We start from the raw sequence: 22,722 nt of genomic DNA, 5'->3' as shown, positions 1-22,722 counted from the left end.
ACCGCCTCCCCACCTCAAATACTCAACCACCACTCCCCACAAGTCCTCAACTCCCCCCACCACTGTCCCCGCTCTTTGCACCCCCACCCAACTCTGTCCTCTCCTCCCCTTTCTTCCCATTCTTCGAAGAAAGATTGCATTCTTACATCATTACACATTATTTCTCCATTTCATCATTAAAATGGTGGACTATTTAAATCTTTCCCCTCCTCCTATCCACCTTATTATGATGTCGTCACCAACTTCACCAACCCTTACCTCCTCATTACCTGCTTTCCCACTTTCCCAACTTCTCCTTTCACCCCATTCACAACCGAGGTAGATGCGAGATGCGTCTCGCGGGAACAATCACCTAAACGACCTTCGGGTCCCAATGCACAATCCTGTGAGACATGTCCCACGGAAATTCTGTCTAATTGCTCCTCTTGTGATTGTGAGTCGCGGAATTGTGTTAATAAATGATCGTAAATTAATTATCTGCTTTGTGGTGCATAAATATGTACACAACACACGTTATAATAAGGAAATGACAAAACGGCATTCAATTCACAATCTCACAAGATTCTGTCATCTTATTATAGGACAGACAGACTGACAAGCTATGACTATATAAAGAGCTTTGTGGTTGTTCCACCAGGCCTGCAGGTTGGCTGAGAAGTATACACACTTGCCTCCTTAGTTGTCTATCCTTAACTTAGTTTGAATCTCAGCCCAGCTATAAAGTGTCATCCTGGTGTCTCGCGGGAAGGGTGAGGCGTCCAAGTGTGTGCCATCCCTCGGATAGATGCTAAAATGGGCGTCCCATCTGCTAGCACGAGTTGGTGGACACTAAAGATTCCACAGTGTATCTTCACAAATAGTCGGTGAGCTATCGCCGGCACCATTAACAAATTACTAAATCCCCACTCTAACCTGCAAGGGGCGATAGATCAGCGGCATAGCAACGCTCCCTGACCCCCAACCCACCCTCCCCTCCCCGAGGAAATTATGGTACTCATAGCTCTGTGCTGCACATGAACGAAGACGACAAAGTTGTTCTAACGTAGCAATCTTAAGTGGTGTGTTGTCACCACAGCTTCAACCAGGCACATGCACTGCAGTCCTGAAAATAACACATTGACCTCTGCAAAAATGAGGCACCTTGCACTGCAAACTCTTCATGGAGGGGCAATTCCACAGAGGGTAGGTTTCGGAGATGGGAAGAGAATATTAAAGATTTTCTTCAAGTGGTTCACACAAGTCCATAAAATTATGTCTAAAGACATTACAGAGGAGGGGAGAGAAGGTCAACAGCTAGTTACAAGGCCTTAATCACTGCAGTCACACAATAAGACTTTTGAACTATCTGTATTAAGTGTTTGTGATAGGATAAAGTTGTCTGGTGTGGCTCAGCTTGGTGAATGGGCCAACCTGTTTCCCCTGACTCTGGCGGGGCGAGAGGGATGCGCTCCAGGTGTCTCAGACTTCGACGTAGCTGGCTGGCTCGAGGCGTGCGCCACAGTGAGTTCTCCATTCCACACACCACGTGTGGAAATAGGAAGTCTCCAGCACTCCAACGATCATCGGGTGGGGGAGGAAACGCCCTGAGGGCGGGAAGAGGGTGCGAGTTCATAAAGGCGGGAGGTCGGCGGCCGTTCTCTCTGACTTTCTCTGACCACCCCTTGATAGAGGTATGCGCCACCATGCAGCATCAGTGAACTCTGCCACCTCCTCCAACATGCTGTTTCATTCTGGGATGAACTGCCAGCCTTTATGCATCTCACCCGATACAGTGTGCATGATTGTTTGTGTGGTCCATTAGCCTGGGGTTGGTTTCTTTGTCAAGTACTGTATTGTATGTATTTATTCATTGTGTCCATTTCATCCAGGATTTCATGCAGTGCGTCTTGTGTACAACTAAATTATTTATTTATTCCCAAGTTCCTGCATGTGTTTTTTCTGCCTTTCCTACGTCGACCGATTGGGGTGAATTGAAAACCCCCCGGAGAGAAAAAAAAATTAATTAGGATAATGGCTTTGGCAAATCAAGCATGTTTATCCACACACGAGGTGTAATGACAGAGGTGCTTCGCCATACCACTTGGGTCGCACATCACCGAAATCAAGCTTCAAGCCGGCTATCCACGGGATATTCACTCAAGGTGAATCGGGTTCTAGCTTTATATCATTTGTTATTTTGGGTGGGAGGCATACACACGACAATATTACCTGCAGTGCCTTAGGCTCATGGACCATTTCTGACTTTGTACAACACAGGCAAGACAGACATTACGAGACATCGGTGTGCTTTTACACAGGCAAATCAACCGATATGGAATGGGAAACTGGGATGCCAGCACATCCTGAGTTATAAGCTCACATGGGAACAACACACAGGTCAATTATAAAAGGAAAATGGACTAATCAAAACAATATATGCAATTAAAATCTGTGATTGGGGGGGGGTGGGGGGCAATCAGAGCATGATGATACATTTACATTCTTTGCAATAAAGCAGAGACAGAATCCAATTGCTTGGAGCAAGGTTATTAAAAGTCTGTTTGACAGGATGCCACATAATTGCAAGGGAAAGTGTGCTTAGCCATCTCGTCTGGGTTCGATTCCTCACTCGACTATGAATCGTCAGATTGGCGCTCAAGGCAGGGCATCGAAGTAGGGTGCCATTGCTTGAATGAACGTTAAGCAGGAGGATTTGTCTGCTTGCATCGATTATTATTGGTGGGAATTAAAGATGCACGGTGTCTTCCAATGAAGAGTAGGCGAGTCATCACTGGCACCCTGAACAGATTTCTTCCCTTAGCAGCTCCAGTGGAATGCCAGAACTGGCTAGCCAGTTCATGAATAAGATATGGGACGATCATACATGCTCTCTGGCCACAACCCCCCAAAAGAATGGGGAGGAGGGAAAAGAAAGAGGCTCGTAATCAAAGGTCCCTGATAGCAAACACTGCATCAGAATTGTACGACTGCCCCCCTCACCCCCCCCCCCCCGAGTGGTTCAAAGACCATCAACATGCATGTGCAAAAGGTGTGGTGCACGGGAGAGAAAAATGGATGGAATCAGAAATGGTCCAGGGTTTACACATCTATAAGGACTTCCATGTACGTGAACATGTTGGTCCGTTATCAACCACAATTATTCTCCTTATTCTTCCTCGTTTCCCTTTATACGGGGTGAGGCCAAATGGTACCAAGCTGCTGCTGCCCCACCTTCTGGACAATACTCATCCACTGTCCTGTATCCCCAGCCAACTTTTTCCACATCTTACTTACACAATCCCTCTTCACACAATCTTCCCATCTCAGCCCAGGTCTACCTGAGCTTTTCCTCCTACCTCTCTCCTTCAACCCATCAGCTTTTAGTCTAGAAGCCAAAATCTGTAGCTAGCCTAGAAAATAGGTTCGCTGCTGATTTCATGTTAGAATGGTGCAACTGGTGTTTTTGAAGAGTCTAGGCATGACCAAGTCTAGTTCCACTTGTTGCCAAGTCTGCATCTGAATATTATGGCCGCCATGACAGTAATCAAAATGGCCGCCATCAGATTTAGTCTTTTTCTTACTGCAAATTGTACAAGCCAGAAATTTGTCATGATTGTGAAATACTATGTAATCTGACACGAGGAACACTATTTTGTGCTTTATTTTTGTACTGGATCACAACTTTTCACATAATTGACAACTTAAAGACGAAATTGAAAATGCACATACGAGCAACAAATGTGAAAAAGAAAATGTTTAGCACTATTGATGGAGATGGGTTTACAGTCAGTCAAAGGTTATTTCAACACCTGTCAGATTCTTTCTAACACAAAATTACGTTGCTTTGCAGAAGAGAAAAGTGTTGTGAGAACACCCAAGTACAATTTTCAGAGCTATTGATCGGCTTGTACACTGAACGGGTTCCTACAAAGGGCTTTGCATCCACATGCTTTCGTGCAAGACAGTCCATTCCGTGTACATTTGCACCGTCAAGTTGAGCATGACCCACGGCATTTGCATGTCATCAGTTCTACACAGTAAGCAGTAATAGGCTGTGCAGTCATGAGTCGCGGCTGAAATGTCTCGTTGCCATCTTTGACGACCTGTTCCCACCCACAGTTCTCAGGTGCAGGTAGATGTGGTTCAGATTCCAAGGCTCTTCTCCACACAAAAGTCTGGTAGTGCGCTCGCTTGATGTGTAGAATCAGAGCATCGCGAGTTGGAGGAAGATTCTCAATAGCTTTGGTCAGACTGAGAAACAGATCACATCTTACTCGCTGAATTGAGTTATCTTGGCCATGAGGGTCATAAAGCCTGCAGACAAATGACTCAGCATCTGCAATCACACTCTCATCAGGAATTTCCTCTTTGCCTAGGTTATTCAACAGGTGGGAGTTGTTTTGAAAGACAGCCCATGCAGAGCGCTTCGCAATTCCAGCAAACTGGCTTGTGCTGTCTGAACCTGTCACTGCATGAAATGCCAGAAGTGACTCCCTCTGCGAATCTGGGATATTGATGGAGTCAATGGGAATGTAGTGTTGCTTTTTGGGTGTCCCTGCATTCATCCAGAGAAAGGGACTGAGATGCGACTGATAGGCAACAAGGAGAATGAGGACATCAGTGTCCTGAAGCCACATGAATAATGTCTTGGCAGATGCTCAGAACTTTGTTCTTGGTATCTGTCTCATCCGCTTCTTCATTGTCCATCTTGTCAGTGCTGTCACCACCACAAAGAAGCTTTACAAGCATGTACAGGGTTTCAGGTACAATTCGCTCTGCATTTTCTGTGTTCAGTCCACCGATAATGCTATGCCCTGGAGAGTGTTTTACGTCACTGTAAATCTTTATGCCCACTCTGAAGATCCAGCTAAGGATTTCGTTCTCATGATGAGGCAGACTGCACTGGGCCAATTCATCTTCTTCAGAACTTTCACCTTCTTCAGATAAATCATTCACGGCGGTTCTCATGGCAAACTTTGTCACAGTTGAGGACGCAACTATGAGGGGTTTTGTGACATCCAATGGCTGCAATGTCACCTTGTCACTACCAAAGTGAACCTCCACTTTCTGCTTGAAATTGTAGCTTTTGTAGGCTCCAGCCTCAATTCCAAAATCATTCAATAACAGCATGCTGTCGTGTTCCCAGATGTTTTTCAGGGTAAACACATGTCCCTTCTGCAGCGCTTTCTCAAGCTGGTTCATCACATTTCTGAAACAGATGCTTTCAGGAGACTGGTTTTTCTCTCCACTCTCCTTTTTATACTTTCTGCGAAAAGAAACATAACACTTGAGGTGATATTTACCTTCAGCTGCCATCAAGTCTGAAACACCTGCAAACCTGTGATGCATGGTGGGGTCAAATTGGGCCAAACTAAGCATCCTGGATGATGTGTGATCAAATTCAACATTTGTCAGGACACCAGCTTTTCCAGGAATGTCAGTCTGGCAGAAAGCGCATTTTGACCAATCCATAGCGCTGTGCGCGGATCTTGGTGACTTTGGGACATGGTATTTCTCTGAGGAACCTGATGTTGTGGGTATCTCTTCTGCGTAAGTCACAGATTGTGGCTGAATCCTTGACTTCAGTCTGTCTATTTTTTGTGCGTGAGTAAAGTCACTATAGCAGAATTTGTGCCATTGAATCTTTTCGACGTGCTCTGGTACAGAATATTTTCTGATTCTTGAGAATGAGTCAACATATTTAGCGTCATTATATTTCTCTCTTTCTTTGCAACATTCAGCTACAGTTTTCACACCAACGATTGTAGTCTTTCGAAGTGGCGTTGACTTGCTAGTTTTTGAACTGTCCTGGCAAATAAAGCATTTATTCCAGTCTACATGCTCTTCTTCTTCTCGATCCCTTGAACCCCCTGTGAGAAATCTTGCGGCTTTCATTTTTCAGTTAGTCCTGGGTAACAGAAAAACACACAGTTATGTAGTTTAGGTTCATTTTATAGCAAAGTTGTAAAATTCATTGATTGTGGTTTGTATAATCAGACATTCTAATTCGAGCCTGAACATTTCTTCAAAAATAATATAGTGAAAAACAAGTCATATTATTTTTAGAAAATGGATGGAGCAATGTTTTTTTCTATACTCCCATCAGCTCAGGCATGCTCAAAAACATGGAAATCGACCCTAATTTTGTAATTTCATGTCAATTTGCGGCTGAAGTATGACGAAAAGTGTATTTAATGGCGACCATTTTGTAAACTGTCATGGCGGCCATACTATCCATATCCAGAGTTGGCAACAAGTTGATTCACGTTTCTGTGTGTCTGGACAGTCAATTTACACCTGTTGCACTATTCTAACACGGAATCAGCAGGGTCGTACACTATTCTGCATTGGGCCTCCTGACTATTTCTTTGACATTCTCTCTTCCTCCATCCGCACCAGGTTCCCAACACACCTCAGCCGGGTCATTACCAATCTCTCTGTCAAGCTCATCCTCACATTGATCTTCTCACTCAGTTCGTCAATCCTCCTCCTATCCACCGTCTTCAGCCACAATTTAGTTCATTTTATTATATCGGTGAGAATGTTTAAACTTTTGGACCTCGACTCCTGTGTGAGATCTGTGTCCATTCCGTGTGCGTGTCACCATTTTTTTTAGAGATGGCTGAACGAATCTTCGTCAAACTTTCAAAGGTTCATCAATGAGTGTCGTGGAATATTTTAGGCAAAATATTTTTTGAGAAAAATTGAGTTTTTTTAATGTTATATAAATCGCTCAGTTGTGCCTAAACCTTTGTAGCTACGTGAAAGGAAATACTACATTGATGCCGAACCCCATTACTTAGTGGGTGTAGGGAAATGTTGTTTTAGACCCCCACAAAAAAGAAACATAAAACAAAATTTGATTTCTTCAAAATGCCAGCGGGATTGGAACAGCACCGAGCAACGCCGGGTAACCCTGTTAGTAAACAATATGTGTAAGCATCAATACTGGCATCAGTAAAATAGGGAGAACAAATATGTTAGCACGAGTCTTCATATTCAACCCATCTTTCATTTTTTGCCCAACTGTCTTTTTGAAAAAAAAACAGGGGACATTGTAATCGGGTCAGTTCGTTAGTCAGTCAGTCAGTCAATCTGTCAGTCAGTCAATCTGTCAGTCAGTCAATCTGTCAGTCAGTCAATCTGTCAGTCAGTCAGTCAGTCAGTCAGTCAGTCAGTCAGTCAATCTGTCAGTCAATCTGTCAGTCAATCTGTCAGTCAATCTGTCAGTCAATCTGTCAGTCAATCTGTCAGTCAATCTGTCAGTCAATCTGTCAGTCAATCTGTCAGTCAATCTGTCTGTCAATCTGTCTGTCAATCTGTCTGTCAATCTGTCTGTCAATCTGTCTGTCAATCTGTCTGTCAATCTGTCTGTCAATCTGTCTGTCAATCTGTCTGTCAATCTGTCTGTCAATCTGTCTGTCAATCTGTCTGTCAATCTGTCTGTCACGCTATCTCCTCCTGAACAGTTGCGCTGAAATTCACCAAACTTGGTGGTTATGATCACCACATGGCAAAAAAGTGCAAGAGCAGCATCATTTTTGGCCCCACCCGCTGGGTCAAAAGGTCAAATACCAAAAAATGTAATTGCAGGCACATTTTTAAACATTAAAAAAATGAAGCTTTATATATGCAATCAACATTGGGGACGCATGCAATATGCAATGATTATTAATATTTCAACTGGGGGGTGGAGGGGGGGGGTTCATGCCACAGAGGTTCGGGACTTGAGACCAAAGGGGTCAAGAGGAAAAAAGAATCGACTCGAAATTTGATATTGGGTCAATATTTTACCATATTTTGTTTTGCCATATTTCAACTTTGCTTTCGGTGGGAAGCGTGGGATTTGCGATGGCGTGCCATTGACTTCAATCTGGTTTCCTCTGCTGACAAAGTGGAAACTTCACCATTGTGCAACTGTACGTGGAAATCATCACTGCTGGAAAATTTAACCTTGTGAAAAAAAAAACCATGCCATTAAAAAAAAATAAAAGGTGCCGAATACTATGTACCTGCAGGCGAGCATGCTTTTTGGTGCCTCTCAGATTTTGCAGATACTCCTGTACCAGAAGCATAGAATTTTGTAAGTTTTCCATCGGCTCCCACGTGCTTTCCTTGTCCGTATATCCTTTCCACTTGACCAAGAACTCGATGCGACCCTTTCGCTGGCGTGAACGCAGAATTGCTTCCACCTGAAATCTCGCACATCGCAAAACACCAAGACATAGAGGTAAGAAGCCATAACAAAACATTCACCAAGACCATGTGAGCTGACAGCATCCATTTTATCGAGATAAGAAAAAATAACTGCAATCAAAATGCACTCTTAACTCCAAAGTATCCCAAAATGGAAAGCCCAACCACATCGGATTTATACTCAAAATAAAATTGACCAAAAAAACAGCTAAAAATACATTATATATATATATATATATATATATATATATATATATATATATATATATATATATATATATATATATATATATATATATACACACATATAGTTACGGTTTTGAGAACCGAGATCACAAGGCAATGGCACACCAACATGCAGTGGTTTCTTGAGTTAGTTATTTCATTTTGACATGTTCCAGGTAAGGTCATCCATTGTGTCTCGTGGGCAGGGAAACATGCGTTGTGTGGGTTTAGGTAGGTCTGCCTCACTTTCACTTTCTTCATCCATCATTCATTCACTTTCTTCATACCAAACCCTAACCGTCACTCTGCTCTGCCATCATATGATCCACAAACCCACTTACCATTTCGCTATCATCCATAACCACCCCGCCTCTTTCAAATACAAAGACTTTGTTCCTTATCATTTACAAGCACCATCCAAGCTCGCCATTCCAGCACCCTTCCTCCCTACCCTCCCTCCCTGCACCTTGTTCCCGCAAACCACCACACTACATCCTATACCCACTACTCCAACTGGTTCTACTACCAACCAAGCCTCGCTTTACAAAGTTCACGATCTCCACTGGCCACTTCATTGTGCCTCCCAGCTGGTGACGACCGCTGCGCCCGTCCAGCCTGCTGTTGGCCCCTTTGCTGGGCATTTGTGCAACAAATGGGGGTGCTGCATTCAGCCCCATGTTAACCCAGATGATATGCCTGGCCCAACCAGAATATGAACGAGGACATTTCTCGAACTGCATGTTTGGAGGAAGTGTGACATCAGGCGGGGCAAGCTCAGGACCAATGGGCACGCTGCTCTCGAAGCACTGGTGACCCATGCTCCCCATAACCACGCCTGCAGAGGGCAGGGCGTGAACCCTGACATGAGGCAAACTCCACCCCTCTCGAGTTGCTTTAAAAGCACGGGACACTCAACACTCTGGGGAGCTGGGTTTGGTTGAGACCTGGTTTGGCTGGGTTTTCTCCTGCGGTTTAACTGGACCCATGGCACGTGCTGGAATGGGCGAATTGGGTGGAGTGCATTGGAGAGGCAGAAGGTCAGGCCAGGCTCAACATAGACACTACTATTTCTATTCTCACACGTTATTTTTCTACTTTATCCAATTTGTCTCCTTTAGATGCACGAGAGCGATCAGCGAGGGGATGCGAAGTGCCCGACCAACTATTCTTTCAAGCGCGAACTACTGATACGAACCCCGTCCATTCTTCCTCGAAGCCAGAAGCGGTGTTAGGGGCGTGCATCCCATGCAATTACATGGGATCCCGACATTACAATGGAGCCCTACACGACCGATTGTGGTTCATAATCTTTTGAGATGAGGCCCCCCGAGGGTGGGGTCTCACTTTGCCGATAAAACATCACTTTATGAGTGGTGATAGACACAGCATAAAGGGAATGCTCCATCTCAAGGAAAGAAAGCAGTCACAAAATAAATCGATTAAAAAAAAATGTTTTCCCCTGATGTTTAACTCAACAGGACGATGACAAAATTATGGGGTGAAGTTAGCAGAGAAAGCATGTGGAACTAGAAGGGCACTTGGTAGAGCGCATACCTCTGCCACGTAATGCTGGATCCACGAGAACACATCGGGCCCAATACATTTTTGAAATATCATGCTATACAGTACTATATCGTTTTTAGCCCGATCTGTCAATGGTGAAGAATCACTCTAGAAATTAAATAATTCTCGTCTCCAGATCCAGATTCGGATCTTCACCAAAATCAAATCAATTAGTCCTTTCAACACACCCAACCTGTCCAGCAAATTTCATCCGAATCCATCCACAACTTTTTGAGATATCCTGTACACGTTATTATTATTATTACTGCCAATTATTGTCCCGATTATTGTTGCTGATATTACTAGCAGAGGACCCCCCCCCCCTACGGGTAATCTTGTTCCAAGCATGCAACGCATTCTTGTGACGCATACCTTTATTTGGGTGGTGTATAGGCAACTGATAGCTCTGTAGAGGCAAAAAAAATAACTCGGGTTACGTGCAAGAAGCAAAAACATACCTAATGGTTATAATTCAAAACACCCCACTGCACTGGAAAATGTGGGAACAGGAATACTGTACTGTAAATGGTGGAGGCTTGTAATACCAAGGAAAACCTGAAGGTGGTGCTACACGATACACATTTACATAGAGAATTTGTGTCCACCACTCCCTCCCCCAACTACACCAGCAAAGATATTAAAAAAAAAAAAAACACCCCTATCCATTAACTGGGGTCACGCTGATTCCATGTAACAAGTCTGGATGTAATTGGCCCAGAACTGTCGGAGTCACAGCATGAAACAAACAAACACAAACTCTGGTCATAAATTATAGTCAGGATAAGGGAGGAAGGGGGGAAGTGATTAAAAATTTAACGTTCTATCTTTATTCACTTTTAATCAAAATAAAGACCAATGACTACACTGTTGTCCCAAGAAGGAAGCCAGACGTAACAAAACACACGCACACACACAAACATAGATGAATACTGGTAAGTATTTACGAAAGCGACACTACATTATCAAGAGTATGTGAACACTCCTTTTAATTAGTGTGTTCAGCTATTTCAGCCGAACCCATTGCTGACAGGTGTATAAAATCAAGCACACAGCCATGCAATCTCCTTCAACAAACATTGGCAGTAGAATGGGATGTAGTGAAGAGCTCAGTGACAATCAACATGGCACCATCAAAGGATGTCACCTTTCCAACAAGTCAGTTCATCAGATTTCTGCCCTGCCAGAGCTGCCCCGGTCAACTGTAAGTGCTGTTATTATGAAGTGGAAACGTCTAGGAGCAACAACAGCTCAGCCGCGAAGTGGTAGGCCACACAAGCTTGCAGAACGGGACCGCCGAGTGCTGAAGCACGTAGCACGGAAAAATCATCTGTCGTTGGTTGCAACACTCACTACCGAGTTCCAAACTGACTGCACAAGCACTGTTCGGCGGGAGCTTTATGAAATGGATTTCCATGGCTGAGCAGCCGCACACAAGCCTAAGATCACCATGTGCAATGTCGAGCGTCGGCTGGAGTGGTGTAAAGCTCACCGCCATTGGACTCTGGAGCAGTGGAAACGCGTTCTCTGGAGTGATGAATCACGCTTCACCATCTGGCAGTCCGACGGACGAATCTAGGTTTGGTGGATGCTTTGGAGGTTTGGTGGAGGAGGAATAATGGTCTGGGGTTGGTTTTCATGGTTCGGGCTTGGCCCCTTAGCTCCAGTGAAGGGAAATCTTAATGCTGCAGCATACAATGATATTCTAGACGATTCTGTGCTTCAAACTTTGTGGCAACAGTTTTGGGAAGGCCCTTTCCCATTTCAGCATAACAAATGCCCCCATGCACAAAGCGAGGTCCAGATAGAAATGGTAAGTCAAGATCAGTGTGGAAGAACTTGACTGGCGTGCACAGAGCCCTGACATCAACCCATCGAACACCTTTGGGAAGAATTGGAACGCCGACTGCGAGCCAGACCTAATCACCCAACATCAGTGCCTGACCTCACTAATGCTCTTGTGGCTAAATGGAAGCAAATCCCTGCAGCAATGTTCAAACATCTCATGGAAAGCCTTCCCAGAAGAGTGGAGGCTGTTATTGCAGCAAAAGGGGGGGGGGGGAACAACTCCATATTAATGGCCATGATTTTGGAATGAGATGTACGAGCAGGTGTCTACTTACTTTTGGCCATGTTGTGTATTTTATATGAAGTTATAACCTTTACCTATAAGCAATTTACTGATTTTCCCAACAGCTCGGATCATCAGCTGGGCACCGTTTTTCAAGGTTTCAATCCTTTCAGCCCAGAACCTCTCCAAACAACAGATCCACAACCCCAGTCTCCGGTCCACATCAGTAGAATACTCAACATCAATAGACCCACAATCTCAAAGTTGTGTCCAGTCAGTCAACATAGCAATGAAATATCCTCATTCAAACTTATTTAATGATTACTTTTATTTAAAGTACTGTATTATGACATGTGAATAACTTTAATCACAAACCACTTTATATGATAATATATTAAGCGATGAAGACTTTACCTTGGAGACATATCCATGACACAGCACCTCCATCTAGCCATACACTCAAACTGTCATCAATAACCAATTTTAACATGCTGCACTGTGTATCCGAAGCAACCACCAACAAATTATTTCATTGCTTATTTAGCATGTATTTTATGAATAACTAGACGACCCGTGAACCCGTTGGGTTCCCGATGTGACAGCGGTTGATGAAAAAAATCATTTTAAGAAAAAAAAAAAGATAGCTCCAGCAAACAATACTGCTGAGGTTGTTTGCATTGATCAAATTCTCCCAAAGAGTACTTGACTGAATCGGGAATTGATTTTTTAATAATTTTTTCGTTGCCTGATTTGAACGAAACTTGATACTGCACACCGCAGGCGAATGGTGAGTAATGTGGGCCGAAAATATTTGCGCTATCGTGGACCGTTTTGGCTGTGTTTTGGGAACATACATACATACATACATACATACAAGATGAGAGTTTTAGTAATATACAAGATGACCCGTGAACCCGTTGTAACAGCAGTTGATAAAAAAAAAGATAGCTCCAGAGAACTATACCGCTGAGGTTGTTTGCATTGATCAAATAATCCCGAAGAGTACTTAACTGAATCTGGAATTGATTTTTTCATAATTTTTTTCGTTGCCTGATTTGAACGAAACTTGATATTGCGTGTCAATGTGAAAAAACCAGAGAGTTGGTGTCAAAGCCACCCAATGCTCGCCTGTTTATACATTTATCGTTATTAAAAGACTCGTCTAATAATATTTTTTATAAAGCATTGCGGTGGTCTGATCGAAATAATTTAAAAGCAATATATGTATTTGTATATTGTAATCAGTAAAAAAATAGTGTGGTAGATAAAAATATTAGAAAGGAAATAACTTGCACCAAAAACTTTAACATTTTCACGCTCACGCTGACGCTCACGCCGGGGGTATCGCTATCGCTCTCTGTTCTTCGAACAGGCGAGCTAAAAATGGAGAAAAGAAATTCGAAGAAAATATTGTGCGTAATCTTCAAAACACAATTTTATTTATTAATGAACACAGAAGTATTAGATCAAAATGGCTGTTTATTTTATGCTTAAAAATAAATCGTTCTTTGTCTACATGAAATGTTTGAGATTTTAAAAATAAATCATTTCAAGGAAAAAAAAAAAAAAAAGATAGCTCCAACGAACTATACTGCTGTGGTTGTTTGCATTGATCAAATTCTCCCGAAGAGTACTTGATTGAATCGGGAATTGATTTTTTTATAATTTTTTTTCGTTGCCCGATTTGAACGAAACTTGATAGAGGAGTCCGAAGTGAAAGTCCACTGGGATGGTTACTTTGAGCGGCTGCACCAGGCTGATCCACCAGCTGTCAAGTTAGATGTCGGGGTGTCACTATCCCTATTGCTGACCCTCCAATCAACTGAGGTCTGCCTTTGTTTGTGGAAACAGGCTGCGGTGAACTGGTTGAAATGGGGTAAAGCTCCTGGAATCTGTGGCATCCAAGCTGAACCTCTCAAGGCTGGTGGAAATGCTGTACTCGTGTCGTTGCATGCAGTTCTGTGCTCTGCCTGGAACACAGGCATCATCCCAACTGACTGGAAGAGGGACCTTGTTGCCTCTCTCTGGAAAGGGAAGGGTGATTGTCAGGACTGCAACAATTGCCGAGGGGTGACGCTGCTCTCAGTTCCGGGCAACGTCTTTGCTTAGATAATTCTAGAGAGGGTTCGCCACCATCTGCTTGAGCACCAGCGTCCAGAGCAGTCAGGCTTTACACCAAAGAGGTCAACGATTGACCGTATCCTTGCTTTTTGGGTTCTCACCGAAAGTAGACGAAGGTTTCGGCAGGGGCTGCTTGCAGTCGATATTGATCTCTGTAAAGCATTCGATTCAGTGAATCGGGATGCCCTCTGGAGGATTCTTGGTCTTCATGGGGCGCCACCAAAACTGATCAATCTGATGTCTGAACTATACTCTGGTAATGAGAGTGCTGCGAGATGTGGTGGTTCCACCTCTGACTTATTTCCAGTTGTTCGTGGAGTTTGTCAGGGGTGTGGACTGGCCCCCACACTTTTTAGTGCTTGTATGGACTGGATTTTGGGGAGGATGTCGGAGAGATCAAGCTGCGGTGCATCGTTTAGGAATGTCAAGCTCTCTGACTTTTATTTCGCAGATGATGCAATCATCTTTACGGAGACTCAATATATCTTTTGGGGGCCCTCGAGTTGATTAATGAGGAGTCGGAGCCGCTTGGATTACAGGTTTCCTGGGTCAAAACTAAGATCGAGGCTTTCAATGAGATCTTGGATGCTGCTGTCCTGGCTGTACCTGTTTGTGGCGAGGATGTTGTGGTCATGGAGAGATCGACTTACCTTGGCAGTTATATTCACGTCTCTGCTGGCTGGAAGCCAGAAGTCAATAGACGTCTGGGCCAGGCCTGGGGAGTCATGGATTCACTGGATGTGTTGCTGCCAGTACCTATGCAAGAGGACGAAAGTCTGAGTCTTCAGGTCCTTGTTGCTGACAGTCTTGCTCCACGGATGTGAGACTTGGACTCTGGCCAAGGATCTGAGACGGTGACTTCATTCCTTTGGTACCAGGTCTCTGGAGAATCCATGGCTATCACTGGTCAGACTTTGTGTTCAATGAGCAGTTGCTGAAGGAGACTCAAATGAGGTTTGTAACCTGCATTGTCCGTGAGCGTCAGCTGTGGCTGTATGGACATGCGACTCGTTTTCATGACCCTGATGCTGCTCACCAGATTCTCTCAGCAAGGGAGCCTCATGAATGGCGGAGGCCAATGGACTGACCACGTGCCTTGTGGTTGCAGCAGATTGAGTAGCATCTCCAGGAGATGGGGTTGAGCCAGTCATCTGCCTGGGGATGGCCAGACGGAGGCCCCTGGAATCCCGGCGGAAAGTGGACGCAGCGACGTGCTGCTCCAGCACATGCTCCCATCCTGACCTGATCTGTCAAGCTGTTCCAGAGAAGGTTTTTAAAGATTTATTCTTCAAAATAAATCATAGCTGCCAAACCATGTGTCCTTAGATGTCATAGGTGTAGAATTTTTGTTCTTCATGGATACGCGATCATTCCTGTGAAGCTTTGCCTTTGACATCATCAAAAAAAAAATCAAACTTATTTCCCATGGGGAGTGAATATTTGATATGTGCCAAGTTTCAATTTTCTCCATGGAGCAGTTTCAGAGATATAGGGGTCCAAAGTTTTTCGTTTTTTTCCAATGTGGCTGCCACACCGCATGACCTATGATGTCATAATTATCACAAAAACACTCCTTTGAGTAGTCGCACCTGTGGTGAAAATTTTGTGTCAATCAGATAAGCGGTTGCAGAGAAAATTAGCATCGACGTATGTACAACCCGAAAACATAATGCCTCCGGCGACTTCGTCAGCGGAGACATGAAGTGGAAACAGAAGGATCACAATCTTAGAACCAAATAAATATTCCCAGTAGGGCGGGGATCAAATCAAACCAGACAAAGAAAGATATAAGGCCATGGTACTACTACTGTGTCATACCAAGAATAGTTCACGCTACTGATCCACGAGCAAACTATGGCATTGATGCAAGAGTTTGTGATGTGGGCATCAGCATTTCATTGTGGCCTCCATTCTAACAGCTCCTCTTCTGCGTCAGTTTACAACTGACATTGATGGCGCAAATCGTCTCTTGCTTTTCTCACCATAGTCAGAGGAATATGAGCAATGCAGTGGCGTGAAGTTATAATGAAATCTGAGACAAGGTGGGGTTTTTTTTAATGTTAAAGGCTCCAGTCACGAACTATGAGTCCTCATTGAGGCCAGGCCTTAAATAAACGAACTGCATAGATAGAAAAGTGAAGAAAGAGACGAGTTAAGAGTTTTTGAGGAAGTAAAAAAAAAAAAATCTGCTTTTTAAAAAAGGGGAAGGTCATAAATGTTTGAAAAGACATGAGAAGGTAAAAAGTTCCAGTTTGACAGTGGAGGGGAAGAGACAAACATAATAACAGCCCACCCTTGAGTTGCCAATGGCCACACAATAATCATGTTATGTAGTGGCTTTTCGAGTGTTCCTTGGTCTCACTAATGGTGGAGGAACATAAGCAGCAAGTTCTTGCGAGCAGAAACCGAAGTAATATCTGTACAAAAGAGAAAGAGAGCCAACTATGCGGCGTAATTTGAGCGGGTTAAGTTTTGAGGTCACATTGGTGAAGATGACAAGTCGAATAACTTTGGATTCAATTCTGTCCAGTAAGTATGTGACTCAGAGTGAGAACATCCCCAGATGTGAGAGCAGTACTCTATACAAGGACGAAACAATCCTTTATATAGTTGGAGCAACTGTTCAGAGGAGAAGAATCTTCAACATCTGAACAAGACTCCTAATTTCTTTGAGGCAGACTTAGCTATTTAAGTAATGTGTGGATTCCAGAATAAATTTGAAGTTAGAGTAATACGTAGTAGGTTTATTGTATCACATGGTGTAATTGTTGAGCTTTCAAAGGAGATTGGAGAGTTGAGAGGAGTTATAAAGAAATTGAGTTTTTGAAGCAATAAAAACTTAACTTGATTACATTTGCCCCACTGGGAGATCTTGTCCAAATCCGAATTTAAAGAGGTGGCTGTGATGAAACGAGATGTAGATCGAGTGAGGGAAGATGGGGCAGATGGGAAAGACATGGAGGAATGTAATATCGAGTATCAGCATACGAGACAATTTGGTTATTTGTCGAAGAAAGAAAGTCATTGATAAAAAGAAGGAAGAGTGGTGAAGACAGGATGGAACCCTGAGGGACACCGCTATTAATAAGGAAGGAGGGAGATGTTGAACCATCAACTATTACGGAGATAAAACAGTCGGAGGGAAAGCTCAATAAGAGAGAACAGAGTGAAAAAGGAAAGCCGGAAGAAGGAAGCTTGGATAGAAGACTCTGTCAATGGCTTTTGAGACATCAAGGCTTACAAAGGATTCCACAAAGTCTCTCAGAGAAGAAGCCGCGACATTTATAATACTGTACAAGAAAGGTTTAAAAACAAGAAAAAAAACACAAAAAAACAAAGGAAATGTCAAATTGGGGTACACCTTGCTGGAATTTGTGGGACACTGCGCCAATCACCGTACAAACTCGAGGGTTTGTGATTGGAGATCACCGATGGTTCCTGGTACAGCCAACTCGTAATATTAGCCAATTGGTAGCACTTGAAATTCTGCCTCATTTGGACAGGAGGCAGAACGCAGGAGGACCCATCTCTGTGTGTCTGCGAACGCTGTTTCTCGAGAACCACTGGTCCGATCTAGTTGAAACTTGCCAGGAATATTGCCGGGGACCTGTGGCTGTGCCTTTTCAAGGTTTGATATTAATCAGACAAGCAGTTCCCAAGTTACGGTCATTTATTTACCAACCAATGACAGGACATTGCGCTATGACATCACAATTGACGTCACAATTGTTCTCCTCTTTTATTTTTTTTTTGCACGATTGACGTCACAACTCTTCTTCCTCGCTTGATATGACGTCACAATTACGCACGGCCACGTGAGAGCGAAGGAACAGCCTGTGTGGTTGTTTCTGGCACGCGGTTTGAAAGTTTTTTTTGTTTGTTTTTTTGCACGCACCTATGGGCACGTAGCTACGGGCATGCACTAGTCCATCTACAATTCCAGCAATCTGTGTGTGTGTGTGTGTGTGTGTGTGTGTGTGTGTGTGTGTGTGTGTGTGTGTGTGTGTGTGTGTGTGTGTGTGTGTGTCTGCGACCGCTGTTTCTCGACAACCACTGGTCCGATCTAATTGAAACTTGCCAGGTATATTGATGGGGCCCTGTGGATGTGCCTTTTCAAGGTTTGATATTAATCAGACAAGTGGTTCCCAAGTTATGGCCATTTATTTACCAAACCAATGACAGGACATGGTGCTATCACATCACGATTGACGTCACAATTCTTCTTTATTATCTTGCCAAAACGAAGTTTTGCAAGATATGTTAGTCAGCCTGTATGTTTTTTTTTTGTTTGTTTGTTTGTTTGTCTGTAATCACGTATAAAAAATTCTGCAGAGCACAGTTATCATTGGAAATTTTTGTAACTTCGCATATCAGAGGCTAGAGGTCCCTTTCAGTACACAAAATTTTGAAGGTCAAGGTCAAAGGTCAAGGTCACTTTGTCGCAAATCAGGGGAGTCGACGAAACCCTTATTTTTTGAGTAATTTTGATCGGATCGTCTTCAAACTTCATGGGAATATAGTTCATGGTCTGGCGTTCAGCTGATTAATTTTTGGTGGCGATTGGCCTTGACCTTCATATGTTTTTTTGTTGTTTTTTTTTTGTTTTTGGTCTGTAATCACGTATAAATCACTCTGCAGAGCACAGTTATCATTGGAAATTTTTGTAACTTCGCATATCAGAGGCCTATAGAGGTCCCTTTCAGCGCATAAAATTTTGAAGGTCAAAGTCAAAGGTCAAGGTCACTGTCGCAAATCAGGGGAGTCGACGAAACCCTTATTTTTTGAGTAATTTTGATCGGATCGTCTTCAAACTTCATGGGTATATAGTTCATGGTCTGGCGCTCAGCTGATTAATTTTTGGTGGCGATTGGCCTTGACCTTCATGGTTAGTGCCTCAGGTCAAACATATTTGACCCCAGGGTCAAATTTTCAAGTTTTAGGAACCATATCGTGTAGTACCTCAAATTGAACACCTCGATGAGTGCTTTCTAGATATGTCAAGATTGAGACATTATGACGTCATGAGGCAAAAGCATATTTTTCATGGTTACTCTGTAGAACGATTCTCATCGAAATCTCTCCTAGGCAGATATTCCTCAAGGAGTCGCTCCTGGTGGATAGCAGCTCTGTTCACCTGTGTGACCTTAAAGAAGTCACACGTGGTCACCTTTTGGCAAGATACGGGTCACACTGCGGGTGACATTGGTTTATTTTTTTGCACATACGGCCACGCACGTACGGGCCCGCACTAGTAATGAAAACAAGCACTTTTGTTTTTAATTAAAAATAAATAAATAAATAAATATGAAACGATTGAAAATTGAACAAAAAAAAATATTCAGAACTTGAAATCAAATAATTGAAAATTGAAAGAAAATCAATTGAATATTGAAAAAAATTAAATGTTTGAAAATTAAGTCATTGAAAAGTAGGAAAATTTTTTAGTAATTAAATAATGTATTAATTTTTTTAATATTTTTCAAAAAATGGGGCACCACTGACTTCGAGACTAAACACAATGCCTCCCTCAGGGAATCATAATTAACGTTCACTCAAGATGTTGCGAGCCTCAAGGGAGCAGTGATGTGGGGCACCTGACACAACTGCATTGCCAATATAGTTATAAATGAGGTATAATATTTTAAGGAAGTGCACACCTTGGTACAAGGGTTTTAAAACGATTCACAGCGATAGCCAGAAGACTAGAACCAGTGTGTTCTTAGGACAAAGACAATTGAACAAGCAGAGCTGGCAGAAGACCCTAGACTCCTAGAGGTATGCACCCACATTTGAGCCGTCTTCCATGGATTTGAATGTTGACCCAGCTATAAACTGCCATCTTGGTGTTTCGCAGGAAGGACGAGACATCAATGTGTGCGCCGTCCCTCAGATGGATGCGACTCTCGAGAACCCGTCTCCCGGAACTGATCATTGGAGGACATGAGAGATCCCACGGTGTCTTTCATGAAGAGGGGGTCAAGTTATCAACCGCACCCTGAACCAAAAGCTTGACACCCCTCTAAACTCACGGTGTACTCCGGAATGCAACACCCTGCCTGTGCAGCACCATGACGTCACTTCACAGATAGAACGAAGTTCCTCAGCAGATAAAACACAGAGCATACAACTCAGGGTAAGAAATAATCACACCGCAAGTGAAGTAACTTGAGTGCAATGCCATTAAATAATTTGTGGAAAAAGTTGAAGCAATTGGGATAACAAGCATTTAATTTCACAACTATTCTGACCCATCCCTTTCACGGATGTGCCTTGGGAGCACTGCCTCTGGTCCTTCATTAATTAGGCATTACTTACTGTGTTCAGAGAAATCTGCCTCGAGTTCATATGGCACACACAGATAACACAGTTATTACATTATCATGATGGTTATCACAGCACAATTTAAATGGAAAATTGGAGAATCTGCATTTACCACGGACCCTCATTTGGAACTCGAAATATCATGCCCTGAAAGATCATTTCACAAAACAGAAAGCCAGTTTCCAACAGACGACAACAATGGATGACGAGCCATGCACTGCCAACACCATGAACACAATCCGGGGCAGGCCGGAATGTCCATTACCATGTCTAGTACTGCCAATAATACATACACAACTCTTAATACATCGACCACAACTATGTCTAGTACTGTACTATTATTACTGTCGACCACTACGATAGCTCGCTATTGGGTAGAGCTTATGGCTGCTGATCACAAGCATTGTTTTATGAGGGCATGGCTATGCCGCTGATACAATGCCCTCTGTTACCAGTACACTGGTACTCATTTCGTCGACCTCGGAAGGATGACGGGCTGAGTCAAACCCACCTGGTGTTAATTCAACAGCAGACGGGCTCAAACTCAAGTCCCCAAGATCTTAAGTCAGCCATGTCCTCCCTCACTCCCATTCTTCCTCTCTTCCACATATGTGGTGATTTCAATTGTCACCACACAAATTGTCTGGGTGTTGGGACCTCTGGCACCAGTCATGGCACTTCAGCAAAGGACTTCTGTGACTCAATGGGACTGACTCGATCTGTGAACATTCCCACTCAAATTTCTCCCATTTGAAGTTATAACTTTAACTTATAAGCAAATTAGTGATTTCCCAACTCCCCGGATGATCAGCTGGGCACCGTTTTTTCATAGAGGTTTCGATCCTTTCAGCCCAGAAACCTCTCCAAACAGCTGAGTCCAGACGGTCAGACAACACAGCAATGAAATATCCTCATTCAAACTTATTATCTTGCCAAAACGAAGTTTTTGCACGATATGTTAGTCAGCTTGTATGTTTTTTTTATTTTTATTTTTGTTTGTCTGTAATCACGTATCGATCACTCTGCAGAGCACAGTTATCATTGGAAATTTTTGTAACTTCGCATATCAGAGGCCTATAGAGGTCCCTTTCAGCGCATAAAAATTTCAAGGTCAAGGTCAAAGGTCAAGGTCACTTTGTTGCAAATCAGGGGAGTCGACGAAACCCTAATTTTTTGAGTAATTTTGATCGGATCGGCTTCAAACTTCATGGGAATATAGTTCATGGTCTGGCACTCAGCTGATTAATTTTTGGTGGCGATCGGCCTTGACCTTCATGGTTAGCGCTGGAGGTCGAAAGTTTTTGACCCCAAGGTCAAATTTTGAAATCTTAGGTACCATTTCATGTAATACCTCAAATTGAACACCTCGATGAGTGCTTTCTAGATATGTCAAGCTTGAGACATTATGACGTCATTTGGTGACGTTATGAGGCAAACGCATATTTTTCATGGTTACTCTGTAGAACGATTCTCATCGGAATCTCTCGTCGACAGATATTCCTCAAGGAGGCGCTCCTGGTGGATAGCAGCTCTGTTCACCTCAGTGTGACCTTAAAGAAGTCACACGTGGTCACCTTTTGGCAAGATACGGGTCACCCTGTGAGTGACATTGGTATTTTTTAAATGATTACTTCTATTTTAAAAAGTATTACGACATATGATTAACTTTCATCATACACCACTTGATATGATGATATATTAAACGAGAAGAACTTTACCTTGGAGACGCGTCCATTGCACCACACGTCCATCTAACCTGACAAACTGCCATTCAAATATTCAAACCATCATCAATGACCAATTTTAACATGCTGCACTGCGTATCTTGGCAACCACCAACAAATTATATTCATGCATATATATATATATATAGTATTTCATAAATAATATTTATTTATTCATGCCTCTATCTTTTTTATCCCACCCACTCCCAGAGGTAGGGAGCGGGATATTGTAATCGTCCGGTTTGTAACTTGGCAAAATCTCCGATTTTGTCAAGTATGTTGGTCTGTTCCGTTTGTTTGTTGGTTTGTTTGTCCGGTCGTCTACAGCCCAAACGGCTGGACCAGTCGTTCTTAAATTTTTACACCTGATAGGCAATCCACCTGAGATGGTCCGCGTCCAAACCCCGTCTTAATCGGACTAAACGTCACGACATGACGTCACACAACGTGAAAACACATTTTTGGACATAACTCAGTGACCAGAAGTCGTAGCGACTTCCTGTTGATGCCAAAAAAAACTTCAAT

The 22,722-nt window shown here is 43.1% G+C and overlaps 1 protein-coding gene across 6 annotated transcripts in view; it reads right to left on the bottom strand.

Annotated features, from left to right (window-relative positions):
- The window catches only part of LOC147021440 (uncharacterized), a 70,971-nt gene that overhangs the window by 18,601 nt on the left and 29,648 nt on the right, over window positions 1–22,722 (bottom strand). For 3 of the 6 annotated variants that reach the window (XM_085891369.1, XM_085891371.1, XM_085891368.1), the window contains exon 2: window positions 7,992–8,171. In XM_085891369.1, coding sequence (XP_085747495.1) covers window positions 7,992–8,171 — 180 coding nt within the window. Of the gene's footprint in view, window positions 1–3,624; window positions 5,888–7,991; window positions 8,172–10,335; window positions 10,370–22,722 lie in introns of those variants that run through there. The other 3 variants (XM_085891367.1, XM_085891370.1, XM_085891366.1) reach the window with 2 other exon arrangements.

This window comes from Eptatretus burgeri, chromosome 8, assembly GCF_056783735.1.
Source record: "Eptatretus burgeri isolate ZD-2024b chromosome 8, Ebu_testis_v1, whole genome shotgun sequence".
Taxonomy (NCBI): domain Eukaryota; kingdom Metazoa; phylum Chordata; class Myxini; order Myxiniformes; family Myxinidae; genus Eptatretus; species Eptatretus burgeri.
The sequence above is the reverse complement of the archived record's forward strand: the minus strand, read 5'-3'. Positions and strand labels throughout refer to the sequence as shown.